The sequence below is a fragment of the Nomascus leucogenys genome, chromosome X (assembly GCF_006542625.1).
Source record: "Nomascus leucogenys isolate Asia chromosome X, Asia_NLE_v1, whole genome shotgun sequence".
NCBI classification, from domain to species: domain Eukaryota; kingdom Metazoa; phylum Chordata; class Mammalia; order Primates; family Hylobatidae; genus Nomascus; species Nomascus leucogenys.
The window spans coordinates 62,953,507-62,972,862 of NC_044406.1; the positions used below are offsets into that span (position 1 = coordinate 62,953,507).

Sequence of the window (19,356 nt, forward strand, 5' to 3'; positions counted from 1 at the left end):
CCTGTATTCCAGCCTGGGTGACAGAGTGAGAATCTGTCTCAAAAAAAAAAAAAAGAGAGAGAGAAAGAGAGTCTCACTCTGTCACCCAGGCTGGAGTGCAGTGGTACACTGGTACCATCATAGCTCACTGCAGCCTTGGGCACCTGAACTCAAGAGATCCTCCTGCCTCAGCCTCCCAAATGGCTGGCACAGGTGTATGACCCTGCACCCGGCTAATTTTTAATTTTTTTTGTAGAGACAGGGTCTTGAGATGTTGCACAGGCTGTTCTCATTCTCAAACTCTTGTCCTCAAGGGATCCTCCTGCCTCAGCTGCCTAAAGTGCTGGGATTACAGGTGTGAGCCACCATGCCGGCCATATTTTTTAAAGGATGGGAAGAATGCATATCAAACTCATGGCAGTGGTTACTTCAGGGATGGGGGAAAGGTGTGTAGGATAAGGGTCCAAAGGTACTTTTAGCTTTTTCTTTAATGTTCTAAATTTTTGAAGGAAAATATGTATTACATGTGTAATTATAATTATTAAAACAGGACATAAATGTATATATATATAATATGAATATAAATATGTAAAATATGGTGGTGAAAAAATAAGGGAAGTACACAAAACCCTTTAATAGTTGTGTTAGGATGATAGGATTGTGGCTAATTATTTTCTTCTTTTTCTCTATTTTAAAAAAGTTTTTTTGTTGTATGGCTGTAATGTTTATACACTAAAAATCTTAAAATAGGTCCAGGCACAGTGGCTCATGACTATAATCCCAACACTTTGGGAGGGTGAGGTGGGAGGATCACTTGAGCCTGGGAGTTTAAGACCAGCCTGGGCAACATGGTGAGACTACCTCTCTAAAAGAAATAAATTCTTAAAATAAAGTGAAGCTGGCTTTGTGTTGCTGACATAGTTTTATTATTGCATATTAGGTATAGTTCTTAAGAGGCAATAGGCTCTGCTACATAATTAGTGCCAGAAATAACAGCTTGATATCATTCATGTAAAAAATTTTAATTGTCCTTAGTGACAGTCTCCAAAATTCAATTGGTCAATATAATACCCCATTCTGCAGCTAATTCATACTGTAAGGCACACTGGGACCCTATAATTCCAAAAACCCAAGGTTCCATTGGAATATTTTGAGACTCTCTTCTTATGCCCATGCCACCTGACTGGTAATGGGCTTTGAAAATTGTTCATATCAAAAATCCTTCCTCTGTGGTATAGAACTCAGATCCAAAAGCTGCTTCCTAAGAAAAATCTGACTTCACCTGCACCCTACCTCCATGAGGATATGAGGTAAAGCTCTATGTAGACAACAACTCCGGCCAGGCTTCTCAACTTTCAATCCAGAATGGTAACCCTGTCACCCATCCACCTGTTTATCTGGCTTCCAGAACATGTGGATCCTGCCTCAGTCAACAACACAGCATACCAATACTTCTGATCTTCATCAGAGAATAAATGTACTCTGCCTCTGAGTTCCTGTCAAAAGCCTGGCTATGAGAAGAGATATTTATGGATTATATTGTAAGGGACATTCTATCCGTCCACTCCTTTACATGGCATTTTAAGTTGTGTCCTCAGATCAAGCTGGAGCCCCAGAAGGTTACAGGCCTGACCATCTGAGCTCAGCCCTGCAGAAGGGCCTCAATGTTACGTCCTTGGCTTTTAGCCAGGGTAGTTACAAGAAAGTAATGTGAAAATCTCTTCTGTGTGTATTATAAAACCGTTACTGAGGACATTGTCCCTTATGTTAATCCCACATAAGAAATTTCTTATGGAATTTAGTGCCAGCAATAGACCATTATGTAGCTGTTAAAAATTATAATTATGGAAAACTAAATATGAAAACTGGTTTATGATATGTTCATTGAAAAAAGCAGAACACAAAATGATATACAGACTGTAATTGCAACCATGTAAAATTATATGTGTCTGTGGATAAGGACTAAAAGCTGATAGGCAATGATGAAAGTTGTATGAGGGCAATGGGATTATAAGTGTTTTGTTTTTTCAAAAAATTTTGTTTGCTATAATCTTGTCTTTTCAATTTGTGGGAGGAAGAATTTAGTGACAGGAAAATCTCTGTCTCTCTTGAGGAATTGCTATGCTTCTTTCTTTCTGATAACAAAAATTCTGTAATTGATTGTGTTTCCCCCTTTCTCCACCCACTGACTACCCAAAAAGGTGAATTTAGTATTCAGTCATCACACCTGAGCTTCCTCTTCCTTTGGAGAAAGGAAGAGGAAGACCAGGCACGGTGGCTCAAGCCTATAATCCCAGCACTTTGGGAGGCCAAGGTGGGCGGATCACAAGGTCAGGAGTTTGAGACTCAGCCTGGCCAACATGGTAAAACCCCATCTCTACTAAAAATACAAAAAAATTAGCCATGCATGTTGGTGCATGCCTGTAATCCCAGCTACTTAGGAGGCTGAGGAAGGAGAATCGCTTGAACCTGGGAGACAGAGGTTGCAGTGAGCCGAGATCACGCCACTGCACTCCAGAGCTTGGGCAACACAGCGAAACTCCGTCTTAAAAAAAAAAAAAAAAAGAGAGAGCAAAAGGGAGAAATAATTTTCTATTTCTATAATCTTATGACATTTGTATTCTTTCGGTAAGGTGCTTCAAATCCTTCATAGAAAGAGGCAAAATATGCCTGGCATGGTGGCTCATGCCTGTAATCCCAGCACTTTGGGAGGCCGAGGCGGGTGGATCACGAGGTCAGGAGATCTAGACTATCCTGGCTAACATGGTGAAACCCCATCTCTACTAAAAGTACAAAAAAAAAAAAAAAATAGCCAGGCGTGGTGGCTGCTGCCTGTAGTCCGAGCTACTCAGGAGGCTGAGGGAGGAGATGGCATGAACCTGGGAGGCAGAGCTTGCAGTGAGCTGAGATCACGCCACTGCACTCCAGCCTGGGCAACAGAGCGAGACTCTGTCTCGACAAAAAAAAAGAGGCAAAATATAAAGCATTTCTCTCCGTTTAAAAGGTATACATGGTCATAGTAAATTGGAAAAATATGAGAAAGGAAAACAGATAACCACTGTTAACACTTTTTGGCATTTCTTCCTATCTTTTCTCAATGTACCTTACTAAACAAAATTATGAACATATAGTATATAAAGTATCATATCCTGCTCTTTTCAGGTAACTTAAAATATAAGCATGTTGACCAGGCGCAGTGGCTCATGCCTGTAATCCGAGCACTTTGGGAGGCTGAGGCAGGTGGATTGCTTCAGGTTGAGAGTTTGAGACCAGCCTGGCCAACATGGCGAAAACCCATCTCTACCAAAAATATAAAAATTAGCCAGGTGTGGTGGTGCAAGCCTGTAATCCCAGCTATTCAGGAGGCTGAGGCACGAGAATCACTTGAACCTGTGAGGCACAGGTTGCAGTGAGCCAAGATCGTGCCAGTGCACTCCAGCCTGGTAACAGAGTGAGACCTGTCTCAAAAAAAAAAAATATATATATATATATAGACATATATATAGACATATATATATAGACATAGATATATATAGACATATATATATATATATATGCATGTTTTTGTGTATTGAAAACTCTCTGGCAAATATCTCTGAAAAAAAAACTTTGGTAAATAACTCTGGTAAATATCATGCCAGTAGGACCGTTTTATTTTTTTTCAGGCTGAAGTGCAGTGATGTGATCTTGGCTCACTGCAACCTCCACCTCCCAGGTTCAAGCAATTCTCGTGTCTCAGCCACCCGCACAGCTGGGACTACAGGCATGCACGATCACACCTGGCTAATGTTTTGTATTTTTAGTAGAGATGGGGTTTCACCATGTTGGCCAGGCTGGTCTTGAACTCCTGGCCTCAAGTGATCCACCCACCTTGGCCTCCCAAAGTGTTGGGAGGCATGAGCATGAGGCATGAGCCACTGTACCCGGCTTTTTTTTTTTTTTTTTGAGACAGGGTTTTACTCTGTTGCCCAGGCTGGAGTGCAGTGCCTCAAACACGGCTCACTGCAGCCTCAACCTCCTGGGCTCAAGCAATTCTGCCACCTCAGCCTCCGAAGTAGCTGGGACCACAGGTGCTCACCATCATGCCCAGCTAATTAAAAAGATTTTTTTTTTAGTAGAAATGGAGGTCTCACCATGTTGCCCAGGCTGAGGACTTTCAAAGGTTGGAACCATAGGGCTCTACAGGAAGAGTTAAAGAGGAAGCTCTAAGGTTCCTCGAAACCTGAGAGATTGACTGGACACGGTGGCTGAAGCCTATAATCCCAGCACTTTAGGAGGCCAAGGCAGGCAGATCACGAGGTCAGGAGTTCAAGACCAGCCTGGCCAACATGATGAAACCCCGTCTCTACTAAAAATACAAAAATTAGTCGGGCGTGTTGGTGCGTGCCTGTAATCCTAGCTACTCAGGAGGCTGAGGCAGGAGAATTGCTTGAACCCGGGAGGCGGAGGTTGCAGTGAGCTGAGATCACACCACTGCACTTCAGCCTGGGCAACAGAGGGAGACTCCATCTCAAAAACAAAAACAAACAAACAAATAAAAAACCTTAGGGATGAAGCATTGTGGATGTTATTTATGCAGGAGGCTAGGACCAAATTCATGTGGGTGTGAAGTGTAAACTCAGGGCGACCTAAGATATAAAGGGCAACCTGGGGTCTCGAACCCAGATTGGAGATCACAGAAAATAGGATTTTAGAACTAGAAGAGACTTTAGAGATGTTCTCATATATCACTCTCATTTTACAAATGAGTAAACCAAAGCCAGAAGAGTGAAACTGACTTATTTAGGCTCTGGAGTCAGACTGCCTGGATTTGTACCTCTACTCTACCACTTAGTAATTCTGGACCTTAAGCATGTCTCCTTATCCTAAGTCTCATTTTCCTCTGTGAAATGAAAACAGTACTACCATTGAGTTTATACATTTGTTGTGAGACTAAATGAGATAATCCACATAAAGCACTTAGCATGGTACCTAACACATAATAAAAACCCAATAAATGTTACTTATCAATATTCGTGTAATTAGTATCATTATTCAACTAGTTAGTGACAAAACTATGACAAGGACTCAGATCTCCTGACTCAATCTAGTGCTCTTTTCACTGCACCAGAGTTATGTCTATGGTCCAAAAATGTGGTGCCAACTCAAGTCTATGTAGGGCTGGGCACAGTGGTGGCTCATGCCCATAATCCCAGCACTTTGGGAGGGGCCGAGGCTAGTGGATCACTTGAGGTCAGGGGTTCGAGACCAGCCTGGCCAACATGGTGAAACCCCATCTCTACTAAAAATACACGGAGTTTGCAGTGAGCCAAGATCGCACCACTGCACTCCAGCTTGGTGACAGAGACTCCGTCTCAAAAAAAAAAAAAAAAATTAGCTGGGCGTGGCAGCAGGTGCCTGTAATCCCAGCTACTCAGAAGGCTGAGGCAGGAGAATTGCTTGAACCTGGGAGGTGGAGGTTGCAGCGAGCCAAGATCACACCATTGCACTCCAGCCTGAGCGACAGAGGGAGACTCTATCTCAAAACAAACAAACAAACAAAAGGCTATTTGAGGCTAAAATCTGACTACTTCACTCTAGGGTGCACTTTACGAGCAAGTACCAACTCTGATGTCTGGAAAATAGTAGACCCTTAAGAAATGTTCATCGGCCAGGTACGGAGGTTCACACCTGTAATCCCAGAACTGGGAGGGTGAGACGAACAGATCGCTTGAGCTCAGGAGTTTGAGACTAGCATAGGCAAAATGGTGAAACCCCATCCCTATAAAATATACAAAAATTAGCCAAGAATGGTGGCACACATCTGCAGTCCCAGCTACTCAGGAGGCTGAGGCAGGAGAATCACTTGAACCCGGGAGGCAGAGGTTGCAGTGAGCCGAGATCACACCACTGCACTCCAGCCTGGACAACAGACTCTGTCTCAAAAAAAAAAAAAAAAAAGTCATTAACTGAAAAGATATTTATTTATTTATTTATTTAAGACAGGGTCTCATACCAGGCTGGAGTGCAGTGGCACCATCATGGCTCACTGCAGTATCGATCTCCCAGGCTCAAGCAATTCTCCCATGTCAGCCTCCCGAGTAGCTGGGATTACAGGCATGAGCCACCATGCCCAGCTAATTTTTTATTTTTTGTAGTGATGGGGTCTCACTATGTTTCCTAGGCTGTTAAAAGATTTTTTAAAACAGTAACAGACAGGGTTGGGAGGGTGGCTTCTAAAACAAGGACTAGGTTGGGCATGGTGGCTCACACCTGTAATCCCAGCACTTTTGGAGGCCAAGGTGGGTGGATCGCCTGAGCTCAGTAGTTCCAGACCAGCCTGGGCAAAATGACAAAACCCTGTCTCTACCAAAAAATACAAAAAATTAGCCAGGCGTCGTGGTGCACACCTGTGTTCCCAGCTAGTTGGGAGGCTGAGATGGGAGGATCGATTGAACCTGGGAGGTGGAGGTTGCAGTGAGCCAAGATTGTGCCACTGCACTCCAGCCTGGCAATAGAGTGAGACCCTGTCTAAAAAAAAAAAAAAAAAAAAAAAAAGACAAGGACTGGAAATCTTTCACAGAAACACATAAGAAAAGACTTAGGGAAGAGAAAAAGCAAATATATGGACGTTCTATATACGTTTGTGAAGATCAGGGACAAATAGAGGTGATACTTTCTGAGAGTCCTTGAATTTTTTCATTGTTATTTTTGTTAACTCCTGCATCTTTCCATGTGTTTATCAGCAAAAATCCTATAAAAATGCTACATGTGAATTGTGTGTTTCTTCAGAGCTGGGTAGAATAAGAAAGAAGTGGGGAGGCCGGGCACGGTGGCTCATGCCTGTAATCCCAGCACTTTGGGAGGCTGAGGCAGCAGATCACAAGATCAGGAGACCATCCTGGCTAATCTGGTGAAACCCCGTCTCTACTAAAAATACAAAAAAAAAAGTAGCCAGGCGTGGTGGCAGGCACCTGTAGTCCCAGCTACTCGGGAGGCTGAGGCAGGAGGATGGCCTGAACCCAGGAGGCGGAGCTTGCAGTGAGCTGAGATGGCGCCACTGCACTCCAGCCCAGGCAAGAGTGCCAGACTCTGTCTCAAAAAAAAAAAAAAAAAAAAAAAAGAAAAGAAGGGGGGAAATGTCAACCTCAATTCAAATTCATAGAGCCAGTTTGGCAAAAGACCTGTGGTGGGGGCGTGGCACCCAAGTAGAAGAGTGGGAGGTGGCAGTGAAAGAGTCAAGAGAGCCAAACCCCTATGACCTTGAAGAGGAAAAAAACAAATTGTGAATGGGGGGCCATTTGAGAAAATAAACTCTGCGGTTTCAAACTGGGAGAAAAGCCTGTGTCCTCTAAATCCTGCCATTATCTGTTTGTAGCTTACAGCTACAGTGGTTTCTGGGGGCCTCCTATTAATCTTGTTTCCTGCCCAATGTCTTTTTATTTTCCAAGACCATCTTGCTAATTCTGTCTCTTGACTAATGTTACTTTGTAACATTTTCACAGCTGAACAACCCTGACCTCTCTATCTGCGTGCTTCAAAGTCATGATGGTGTTTTTACCATCCCACCAATCCTTTAGCTCGTCCTCCTAAATTATCTGGTCCTATGACGTGTGGTCATTTTTATCTGTCCAGGATTTCAAGGTATACTCTCAACAGTAAAGGCTCCACAAACATCTGTTGATTTATGGTAGAGTTTATAATCTAATTGGGGAGACAATATGCCCTCATGAAATGAAAAGCCATGTATGTAAGCAGAAGCACAAAGTTAAAGAATATAAGCTGGGCGCGGTGGCTCACGCCGGTAATCCCAGCACTTTGGGAGGCCGAGGCGGGTGGATCACTGAGATCAGGAGTTCAAGACCAGCCTGGCCAACATGGTGAAACTCTGTCTCTACTAAAAATACAAAAATTAGCCAGGTATGGTGGCGCTCACCTGTAATCCCAGCTACTAGGGAGGCTGAGGCAGGAGAATTGCTTGAACCCAAGAAGTGGAAGGTGCAGTGAGCCGATATCACACCACTGCACTCCAGCCTGGGCAACAAGCAAGACTCTGTCTCAAAAATAAATAAATAAAAAATAAAAATACAAACTGAGTTCATTGAGGTTCAGGAGATGCAAATTGGAGAAGTGACCTGTCAGGTTGGGCTAGTCAGGAAAAGTTTCCAAGGGCAGGTTAGTTTTGAGCTTTGAATTGGAAATTTAAGGAGGTGATGGACATGAGGTGGTGGAGAGGTGGACCTTTTCAAACAAATGCACAAAGAGAGACAATGCAAGATATAACTCAGGCCAGGACAGGTGCCTGCCCCACCCTGCCATTTCCCTGTCTCAGTAACTCTGCATGATCTGCCATCATAGCTGTTTCAGTTAGAAGAGATCTCCTTGTGACCTAGTGCCACAAGGCTCTCTCCTCTACCAAATTCACCACTCGTGCAGCACTTATCAGGCACCCTTAGCTGGGGTGAAGGAAAAAAGGGCATGTGCAGGGAATGTTTGCAGGCATCATGAGCAACTATGTCTCATCTCTCTAGTCTGGACCTCAGATGGAAATATATGGCCTTCTGTATACACCTAGGTGACAGGTGGAGGACAAATGCATGTTGGAGCAGAAGAAGGCAGGAATATGGAGAACCAATATGGCTATTTTACCATGATCAGGCTAATATCACTTTGAAGGCCCAATGTGCTGCCACCACTGAAAAATCCTGGGTTGCGTGGATATCCTTCCGCACAGGAGGAAGGCCGCATCATCACAGAACATAATAGCAACACTACAAGTGGCAGACAAGCCAAATTACAGTCCCTGCCCCTCAAAGGTTGCTGTCTAACAATTGGAACAGGGCCAGGCAAAAAATGCATAGGAAACGTTTATTTAAAAGTTGTTAAATGTCCAAATGCTATTTGTGATATTTCATTTAATAAATGATATTTGCCGAGCACTGTGGCTCATGCCTGTAATCCCAACACTTTGGGAGGCCAAGGCAGGTGGATCACCAGAGGCCAGGAGTTCAAGACCAGCCTGACCAACATGGTGAAAACCCATCTCTACTAAAAATACAAATATTAGCTGGGCATGGTAGCAGGCACCTGTAATCCCAGCTACTTGGGAGGCTGAGGCAGGAGGATCGCTTGAACCCAGGAGGCGGAGGTTGCAGTGAGCCGAGATCGTGCCATTGCACTCCAGCCTGGGTGACAGAGCGAGACCCTGTCTCAAAAAAAATAAATAGGAGCTCACAGTTTATTGGGAGAGACAGATAAGTAAACAAATAATTACAATACAATATAGTTTGTGCTATATAACATAAGACTGCACAAAGTGCTTAGGAATGCAGAAAAAAAGGAGAATTAATCACACCTAAGGGAGACAGGGAAGGCTGAATAGGAGTTTTCCAAAATAAGAGACGTGGAGAGGAATGACAAGAGGGATGATATCCCAGGATGCAGACAGAAAAGTATAAAAGGGCATGGTATTTCCAGGAAATAGTGTGAAACTCTGCTTGTAACTTAGTGTGCAGGAAAGGTGTGAAGTGGCCTGAATCTGAGGAGCCTGGCATGCCTTGCTAGGGAATTTGAACTTTATCACACAGGCAATGGGGAAAATCAGAGGAAGATTTAACCAGGGAAATTACATGATCAAAAAAACAAAATTTATAGCTGGGCGCAGTGGCTCATGCCTGTAATCCCAGCACTTTTGGAGGCCAAGGCAGGCAGATCACTTGAAGTCAGGAGTTCCAGACCAGCCTGAGCAACATGGTGAAACCCCGTCTCTACAGAAAATACAAAAATTAGCTGGGTGTGGTGGCACATGCCTGTAGTCCCAGCTACTCCGGAGGCTGAGGTGGGAGGATTGCTTGAGCGCAGCAGGTCAAGGCTGCAGTGAGCCAAGATCACGCCACTGCATTCCAGTCTGAGTGACAGAGCAAGACCATGTCTCAAAAAAGAAGGAAGGAAGGAAGGAAGGAAGGAGAAAAAGAAAAAGAAAGAAAGAGAGAAAGAAAGAGAGAGAGAAAGAAAGAAATTATACAATCACATGTAAGTTATATAATCCCAGTTCTGCCTCCTTGGGCAAGTCAAGCTCTGAGCATTGTTAGTGTCTTCATCTATAAAATGGGGATAATAGTGGTACCTACCTCATGGGGTTGAATTGAGGAGTAAATGATTGAGGAGTAAATGAACTAATGTTCGTAAAGCAATTTGCACAGAGACTGGCACATAATAAGGGCTCCATACATTTTAGCCATAATTACCAGACATGTTTCTTAGAACGGTCACCTTGTTGGCAGCTCTGAATATAAACTGTAGTGAGGTAAAGACTGATGGAAGGAGATCCAATTAAGATGATACTGCACCTTTTTTTTTTTTTTTTTTGACAGGGTGTTATTCTGTCACCCAGGCTGGAGCACAGTGGCATAATCTTGGCTCACTGCAACCTCCACGTCTTGGGTTCAAGCGACTCTCCCACCTCAGCCTCCCAAGTAGCTGGGACTACAGGTGCGTGCCCAACACCAGGCTAATTTTTCTATTTTTAGCAGAGATGGGTTTCACCATGTTGGCCAGGCTGGTCTCGAACTCCTGACCTCAAGTGATCCGCCTGCCTCGATCTCCCAAAGTGCTGTATTACAGGCGTGAGCCACTACACCCGGCTGATCCTACAATTTAAATGCAGTTATAAATAGGTCTTGAACTGGGATTTGGATGTAGAAAGTTACAGAGATGAAGAGGTAATGGGTAATTACCTCTAAGCTGCTGCTTGGAGCTTGGGAGACTGGGTAGATCAGGACTACCATAAGCCAAATTCAGAGATAAGGGTAGCCAGAGGATAGGGGTGTGGGTGCAGGAACAGATAATGAGTTTAGGACCTGTTGAATGAGAAGTGAAGCCGTTGGAGATGTGAACCTGGAGAATATCAGTGTTGAAGGGAAAGCCAGAAGAGCCAGTGGAGGAAACTGATTGGTAAGTGAGACCTCACTGTCAGTGGGAACTGCATATGGGAGGATGAAGGCGGGTGGAGGGAGGAGGAAGGGGGTGAGGGGGAACACCACCGTGGGCTAACCATTTGCTTATGTTACACAAGACCCCCACCCAACTCTCCAACGTGCATACATCCTATTTTCTAGTCAGTTCCTTGCTTCTTGCTTCTTGGTCTCCTGCTTCTTGAAGAGAAGATTTTTTTCCCTTTTGCCCTCTCCTAAATGAAGGAGGGAAAAGGCTAGCACCTCTCAATCTGGTCACCTAGGCAACTCCGAATCACAAAGGAGACGATGGAAAGGGGGAAAGGGTGAAAAACGATTCTTAAGAAAAGAAAGAGTCCGCGACGACTTCTAATAATTAAAGTTCCACCTCGTTATATCCTGCCACGCCGCTCTCCTGCCGCCGTATCGGGCTCCTGGCCGCGAAGCAGGACGGGAGATGTAGTCCTCAAGAGTGATCACGGTGGCACGACTGCAGAACTCGGTTTCCCGACTGGCTTTCGAGGCGCATGCGCAGATGGCTGCCCCGGCGAGTGGTAAACAGAGACGTCAGGAGGGGGCTGCTGCTTGGAGCAAAACAAAAGGGAAACCCGGGGGGCGGGGGGTGGGGGGGGTTGATAGGGGAATCGGTGCGGGAATAAGGGAGGCCGCAGCCGCGGGGACCCGGACCCTATTAAGAGTGGCGAGAAGGGAAGAGGCGGGGGAAGGGGGAGTCAGGGGAGGGGCAAGTGACGCGGGGGAGCGGGGCGTGGGGGAGGGCAGCAATCCGGGTGGAGGAAATTTGGGAGGAGTGTCCGGGGGGCAGCAACTTAAAAGGGGGAGGGAACTGCGGCTAAGGAGACGTTCGGTGATGGGAGCGCAATGTATGAGGGGATACCGTGCCTCAGGTTTAAAAGAGCAGGAAGCTGAGTGAGAGGTTGCAGAAAAAGTGTCTTCACTCGGCAGAGGTTACAGGTGGCATCTCGGAAAGAGCTTTGAGGCTGCAGGCTGTAGTCGGGAAGGGGATCGGAGAACTGTGTGAAGGGACAGCTTAGGGACTAGCGTCCTGGGACTAGGGGGAAGTTCGCGACTTTCTGAAGACTGGCAGGAATGTGCCTCCTGGCCCTCGATGCTTCCCCCCTGAGGGGAGGCATCGTGAGGGACTGTGGCAGGCTTCACTGAACGCTGAGCCGGGGAGGTCCAACTCCACGTATGGATCCGGGGAATGAGAATTCAGCCACAGAGGCTGCCGCGATCATAGACCTCGATCCCGACTTCGAACCCCAGAGCCGTCCCCGCTCCTGCACCTGGCCCCTTCCCCGACCAGAGATCGCTAACCAGCCGTCCGAGCCGCCCGAGGTGGAGCCAGGTCTGGGGGAAAAGGTACACACGGAGGGGCGCTCAGAGCCGATCCTGTTGCCCTCCCGGCTCCCAGAGCCGGCCGGGGGCCCCCAGCCCGGAATCCTGGGGGCTGTAACAGGTCCTCGGAAGGGAGGCTCCCGCCGGAATGCCTGGGGAAATCAGTCATATGCAGAACTCATCAGCCAGGCCATTGAAAGCGCCCCGGAGAAGCGACTGACACTTGCCCAGATCTACGAGTGGATGGTCCGTACTGTACCCTACTTCAAGGACAAGGGTGACAGCAACAGCTCAGCAGGATGGAAGGTAATTATGACCCTCTTACCTTCTTCCCAACACCATCTACCCCCTGGACCCCCTAGCCTCCCTTACTTCTACCCTGGGGCCCCTTTTACTACCTCCCACCCCCACCCCCTTTGGGAAGCCCAGAGATCCACCTTCAATCTCCAGTTAGACAAACATTTACTTAGTACATAGTATATGCCACACTGGGTGCTTGATGCTGAAGGATCACAGATGAATAAGACACTGTCCCTGCCCTGGAGAAAATCGAATTCTCTGCTCACTGCTCAACACTCGCAGCACTTTGGCTTGGGCTGCCCCAAACACTTATTCCCACAGAGAAGTCTTTATCCTATGTACAGCAGGAACTGTGTGGATTCCCCACATGAACCTACCCTTCCCTCCTCCCCCACCTCCCACCCCAACACCTTTTCTCCCATTCCTGTGGGATTACTTGGATTCCCTGCTTGCCTCCCAATACCTCAGTGTAGTGGTACTGTTCTAGCACTGCTCTACCCAGGAGGAGGGAGTGCAGTGGCAAAGGGTAAAAACAATAATATTCATGGGGAAAGGTAGCTGATCTTATGCACTAAGAAGAAAAAGGGCTGTGAGCTGCCACCTGTCTCAGTTTACCCTGTGCTGCCAAGAAACTCTCCCTTGTAAGGGGCTATCCAAGTTTTGGGGAGAAGTCATCCTTTACTGTTAAGGAATATTAGTCATGAAGAAGGAGGTAGGGCTCTGACTTTAGAGCACAAAGTTGGGAGCTCCCTTGGCCTTCTGTGAAGAAACTGTGAGGGAATATCTCAAAAGATACTCCGAAAAACTTGTCCTGAGAAACATGGGGCTCTAATCACAAAACTGGGGAGCCTCGAGCCCTATTGCTGGCTTGTACCTCTGTAGGTGGTGAGGTCAGCATATAACCAAGTACAGAAAGTTGGATGAGCAGAGGAACTTCCCCTAGGTATAGGAGACTGAGGGATCAGATCTGTGCTATCTCTAGGGGCTGGGCAGAACAGAAGATAGGACAGCTGACTGAGACCCTTGGCACTATTTCTGGGTAGACTGCCACACCACAGTCTCAGCTCATAAAAAGCTCCCCTCCTTGGACCCAGCCTACACAGCTGTTTTTCTTTTCCCTTAGGTTCATTTTCCAGGGTAGAGGAAATAACAAGTTGTTAGTTATATTGTGGGAGTATAGTCCGTCTTTATAATCTACACTTATGTGGGGCTTTAGAGTTTACAAAGTAGTTTTCAAAGTTTTTGTTTTATTAATCTTTACAGCAATTCTGAGATTCCACATTTTACACATTAGGAAACTAGGTACCAAAAGGTTAGGAAACTCACCTAATAACAGCAGGGTGAGGACTTGAACTCAGGTCTAACTATAAATCATATTCCCTAAAAGGGCCTGGCTTGCTCTAATTGGAATGATGGCAAAATCAAATCAGGCTGAGCCTGGAACTTCAAGGCCCCCCCTGCCCCTCTCTAAGGGGAAGTCTCATGACTGAACTGGCCTCCCTGATGATATGCCAAGGTTACTCCCACCCCACCAGGGGGCGGCACTCACTTAGAACAAGAAAGTTTAGATTAGGTGGCTTGGGGAGCAATTAGCAGTCACCCCCACCACCCTGCCCTCCAACATGTAAGAGTTATGGGCTTTTGGGAAACTGACGTCTCCAATTAAAAGTCTGTACCACTTGCTAGTTCCAAGGCCTAAAGAAGAGGAGACAAATGGGCCTTGTGGCTATTAAGTAGTAGGGAAAGGAATTGACCTTCTCAAGTAGATCCAGAATTAGAGGATAAAAAGAGGAGAGATCATAGTGCCAGGTCATGGTCATTGTGGTCCTTAGTTACTATGAGGTGAGGCCGGATGGACAAGTGCCACTCCTTGAAGGAACATCAGCACAGTTGAAATGCCATTACCTCAGGGTCCCAGGAACACAAGGAGTTCTTTGGCTAAAGAGCCCTGGAACAAGAAGCATCATTCCCCAGGCAAAGGGTCTCCTTATCTTAAGAGCACCAGTCAGAGAAACAAGTAGTTTCTGACCGTCCCATGGCCTCAGCCTCCTAGTTGCTCTAAGCACTTCTGGGCTCCTCCTGAATTTCTAAACTAAAGAGCTCCATGTGGGAGGTCAAATGCCCCCAAGGTTGAAGAGTTTATGCACAAATTCCTGAGAAATGGGGGAAAGGCACTGGGAAGGAGGTAGGGAAAAGAAGGCAGGTTTCGGGAAGGGGGGTGGCCAGGGGAGGGCCAAACTCCTTGTGTAACTAGCCTGCCCCGCGGCAATCAGTAAATATAAGCTGCACTGGGGGCTGAAGAAGCTGCCAATCTCAGCTCCCTGGGCCACTGGAAAGCATCGTTTCCCTAGTAGAATGTCACCAGTGAGGGAGGAAGGGAAAACATACAGCTTCCAATACCCAAGGCACTGAAGAGCTGGCAGAGCCTCAAGGGGAGCCTCACCATTGTCAACCCAGGGGCAACCCACCAATCAGGTACAAATATTGATTATATACTGTGAGCTTGAGTAGGTATAGAGTATGTGCTGTGAGCTTGGTGCTCTGGGAGGGCTCCGTTGGGGGATGTGGGACTGGAGGACATTACACTTGGCGCTTACACTCGATGAGACGAATTACATGAAACCATAAGCCACACAATATAAATTGGGTGAAATTGTGTGGCGCAGATTTTAAAAATACTATACTAGAAATTTGGCTGCCAAAGTCAAGCAGCCGCTTTATAAAAGAGGTGGAACTGAAGCTTGGTCTTGACGGAACTAGTAAAACTTAGAGAGGGGAGATCCCTCCTCGGAAAAGAGGGGAGGGGAAGATTGCACCTCACGTATTTGAGGCACAGCAAGAAGCCTGAACCTGAACTGAATGTAGTTGAGGATGTGTGTTGTGGATTGGAAGAAATAAGGCTGGGATTCGGGGAGGGGGGAAAAAAGGAATCTTTAAATTCTATAGAGAGCTGGGTGGCCCAAATGCTCTGTGGGGAATGGAGCACCTGCTGTGCTGAGATTCCAGCCCTTTAGCCTATTCAGAGAACTGGCTCTGGGCAGGGTGGGTCCATCCTGGGCTGGTGCTGTACCACTGTCCCGTAAACTCCACCCAAGCCTGCACTCAAGGAAAGGGGTGGAATGCTCTTTCCCACCTGAACCTAGTTCTTGCTGGGCAAGGAGCACGTCTCCCCAGTGCCCACCAGCCCCAGGTACCGCCCCCCCACCCCCCCGCAAAACACACACCAAGCCCTGGGAGGAGCAGAGTACCAGGAGCTTTTCCAGGGTGGGCACCCCCATGCCCTCTGCAGTGGATTATTACACGTTATCTCCCACCCGCTGTACAGAGAAGTCTGGAGCAGAGGCTGAGCAGCTTGTCTGGGAGCGGGAAATGTGTGTGGTCTCCCCTCACACCCCACCCCCACCCCTACTTCTACCAGTTTTCCCCCCTGGATTCAACTTTGTTTGAGTCTCCAGGAATACCCCTGCTGTGTTCCAGCATCCTTTTATCTTTTATCTTTTTCTCTTTTTTTGTAAATTATTTAAAGTTTTTCTTAAACTTTAATGACCTGGGAAATGAAGCCCCGAAATGAACCCCGCTGCGGTGGTGGTGCCAAACCCTAACCCCTAGATCATCGGGGACCAGCATCCTCTTAGACTTGACCGCTGGCCACTGACCTCCCCTACAGTACCTCACGCCCCTTTCCTGCCATCTCTGCCCCTCCAGAACTCGATCCGCCACAACCTGTCCCTGCACAGCAAGTTCATCAAGGTTCACAACGAGGCCACCGGCAAAAGCTCTTGGTGGATGCTGAACCCTGAGGGAGGCAAGAGCGGCAAAGCCCCCCGCCGCCGGGCCGCCTCCATGGATAGCAGCAGCAAGCTGCTCCGGGGCCGCAGTAAAGCCCCCAAGAAGAAACCACCTGTGCTGCCAGCTCCAGCCGAAGGTGCAACTCCGACGAGCCCTGTCGGCCACTTTGCCAAGTGGTCAGGCAGCCCTTGCTCTCGAAACCGTGAAGAAGCCGATATGTGGACCACTTTCCGTCCACGAAGCAGTTCAAATGCCAGCAGTGTCAGCACCCGGCTGTCCCCCTTGAGGCCAGAGTCTGAGGTGCTGGCGGAGGAAATACCAGCTTCAGTCAGCAGCTATGCAGGGGGTGTCCCTCCCACCCTCAATGAAGGTCTAGAGCTGTTAGATGGGCTCAATCTTACCCCTTCCCATTCCCTGCTATCTCGGAGTGGTCTCTCTGGCTTCTCTTTGCAGCATCCTGGGGTTACCGGCCCCTTACACACCTACAGCAGCTCCCTTTTCAGCCCAGCAGAGGGGCCCCTGTCAGCAGGAGAAGGGTGCTTCTCCAGCTCCCAGGCTCTGGAGGCCCTGCTCACCTCTGATACGCCACCACCCCCTGCTGATGTCCTCATGACCCAGGTAGATCCCATTCTGTCCCAGGCTCCGACTCTTCTGTTGCTGGGGGGGCTTCCTTCCTCCAGTAAGCTGGCCACGGGCGTCGGCCTGTGTCCCAAGCCCCTAGAGGCTCCAGGCCCCAGCAGTCTGGTTCCCACCCTTTCTATGATAGCACCACCTCCAGTCATGGCAAATGCCCCCATCCCCAAGGCTCTGGGGACTCCTGTGCTCACACCCCCTACTGAAGCTGCAAGCCAAGACAGAATGCCTCAGGATCTAGATCTTGATATGTATATGGAGAACCTGGAGTGTGACATGGATAACATCATCAGTGACCTCATGGATGAGGGCGAGGGACTGGACTTCAACTTTGAGCCAGGTACAGTACCCCCTAATCACCACAGCACCTCATAGCCTATGACCACTCCTAGGTGCCCAGCTAGTCCCATGATCTGGGTGAAGGGGAGATTTAGGACAAGTGGTAGCCAGAGCTCCTGGGGAACTGGAGGGAAGATGTCATATTACAGTAGCATAGTTTCCGGATGGAACCTCCAGGCCCCTTAGCTGTGCCCACCTCTGCAAGGTAGCACAGAAAAGATATGTGTATGGAAGCGGGGTAGGTGCCACCATCTTCTTTGGTGGGAATCTGGATGATAGAATGTTGGCAAGCCCCAGATAAGCCTCTTACCTTGTTCTCCGTTTCTTCTTCCCACAGATCCCTGAGTCATGGCTGGAAGCTTTGTCCCCTGCTTCAGAGGTGGAGCCAGGCGTGTTCATATCTACTCTTTACCCTTGAGCCCTCCCCAGGAATTTGGGACCCTGCTTTAGAGCTAGGGTGGGGTCTGGTCACACACAGGTGTTGAAGAAATTATAAAGATAAAGCTGCCCCATCTGGGGACGATATGGGGAGGGAGATGGGAGGGGAAAGGGCAGAGGGTTTTTCTCACTGTGCCAATTAGGGGGTAAGGCCCCCTCTCAGGAGCCATCATCGGCTTTCCCCATTCCCACTCCCTTAGGCTTTGTAGCAAGATGAGCAATGCTGTTGGAAATGTGAAGTCACCAGTGGCCTTACCCCTGCCTTTGGGAGCAGGATTTTTTGTAGAGAGTCTTATCTGAGCTGAGCTAGGCTAGCTGGAGCCTGGGATTTCTATGCAGTGGCCCCTTAGGCCAGTGATGTGGGGTGGGTGGGCAGTTTAGGGAATCTGGAAGGGCCAAGGTCTGAGCACTGGAGTGGCTCGCCAGGCCAAATCACCCTTAGAAGGCTGCAGATAACAGAAAGGCTTTTTATAAACTTTTAAAGAAATATAAACACAAATATAGAGATTTTTTAACCATGGCAGGGTGCTAGTGGTGGGCAGAATGCTTTTTTTCTTTCTGAAGGCTTTGTGATAGTGACATGATACAAACACTACAGACAATAAATACTAGGAGAGACACAGGGAAGTGGGGAGAGGCAGGGAGTAATAGTAAACACAGGGAAGAGCTCCCCTATGGACCAGGTATAGAGAAAGGTCTATGCAGAAATAGGTTGGAGTTTCCCTAAGGAAAAAGCTAACCCAGGTCCTCTCATTCCTTCAACTTGTGCCTGGGAGTGTGTGGTGTTGGGGTGCAGCCACACTCTTCTATGACCCAGCATGGGTTAGTGCTATGGTGGGAGAGTACATTGAAGGCCTGGAATTAGCTTGGGGCCAGGGAAGAGACTGGGAGGGGAGAGAAGAGAAGGAGGGAAGGATTTAGGATGGTAAAGTTAGGTACAGAGACCTCCCTGTTCAAGGCCCCTGACAGCTGTCCCTGCCCTTCTTCCCCTTCCCTGACTGCAGGGGTTATGTGGAAGTGTGTGTGGCAGCAGGCAGTGGGGAGGGGAGGAACAGGGAAGGGGGAGCTGGGGAGCTTGGCTGAGGGTCTGGGAAATGAGCAGAGATGGGGGGAATGTGGATCAGGTTTACTAGCACCTGCCAGGGAGGCCATCTGGGGCTCCTTCTCCACCCCAGCCCCCAAAGCAGCCCTTCCCCCAGTGCCCTTTGCATCGTCCCCTCCCCCACCCCTGCTGTGGGTTCCCATCATTTCCTGTGTCAGCGCCTGGCCTACCCAGATTGTATCATGTGCTAGATTGGAGTGGGGAAGTGTGTCAAATCAATAAATGAATAAATTCAATAAATGCCTATAACCAGCTCTGGTTTCTGCTGCCTTGCTTCTCCCCTTGGATAAGGGGGAGGGAGGGGGAAAGGCAAACGGCGGGAGGAAGAAACTGCCCAGAGGCAGAGACATGGAGGAGGGTGGGGGAATTTCAGCCCGGGGAGGTGGTGGAGTGTGGGAGTGGAGGGACACCTAACCCCTGCAGGAGTAGGCGGGCTGTGAGATAGGCCTCCCAAGGGGAGGCAGTCTGGTTTGAGAAGACCCCACCCCC

The 19,356-nt window shown here is 48.0% G+C and overlaps 1 protein-coding gene across 1 annotated transcript; it reads left to right on the plus strand.

Moving 5' to 3' along the window:
* The first annotated feature begins 11,441 nt into the window (after positions 1-11,441).
* On the plus strand, positions 11,442-19,120 carry FOXO4 (forkhead box O4). The gene is made up of 3 exons (XM_003272692.3): positions 11,442-12,572; positions 16,272-17,328; positions 17,665-19,120. The coding sequence occupies exons 1-3, from the start codon at positions 12,120-12,122 to the stop codon at positions 17,670-17,672; spliced, it is 1,518 nt and encodes a 505-aa protein (XP_003272740.2). The 5' UTR covers positions 11,442-12,119; the 3' UTR covers positions 17,673-19,120.
* The last annotated feature ends 236 nt before the right edge of the window (positions 19,121-19,356 follow it).

Coding starts and splice junctions, on each gene's coding strand:
- FOXO4 (XM_003272692.3), top strand. CDS start 12,120: ATGGATCCGGGGAATGAGAATTCAGCCACAGAGGCTGCCGCGATCATA. Junction 12,573..16,271: donor ACAGCTCAGCAGGATGGAAG/GTAATTATGACC, acceptor CTGCCCCTCCAG/AACTCGATCCGCCACAACCT.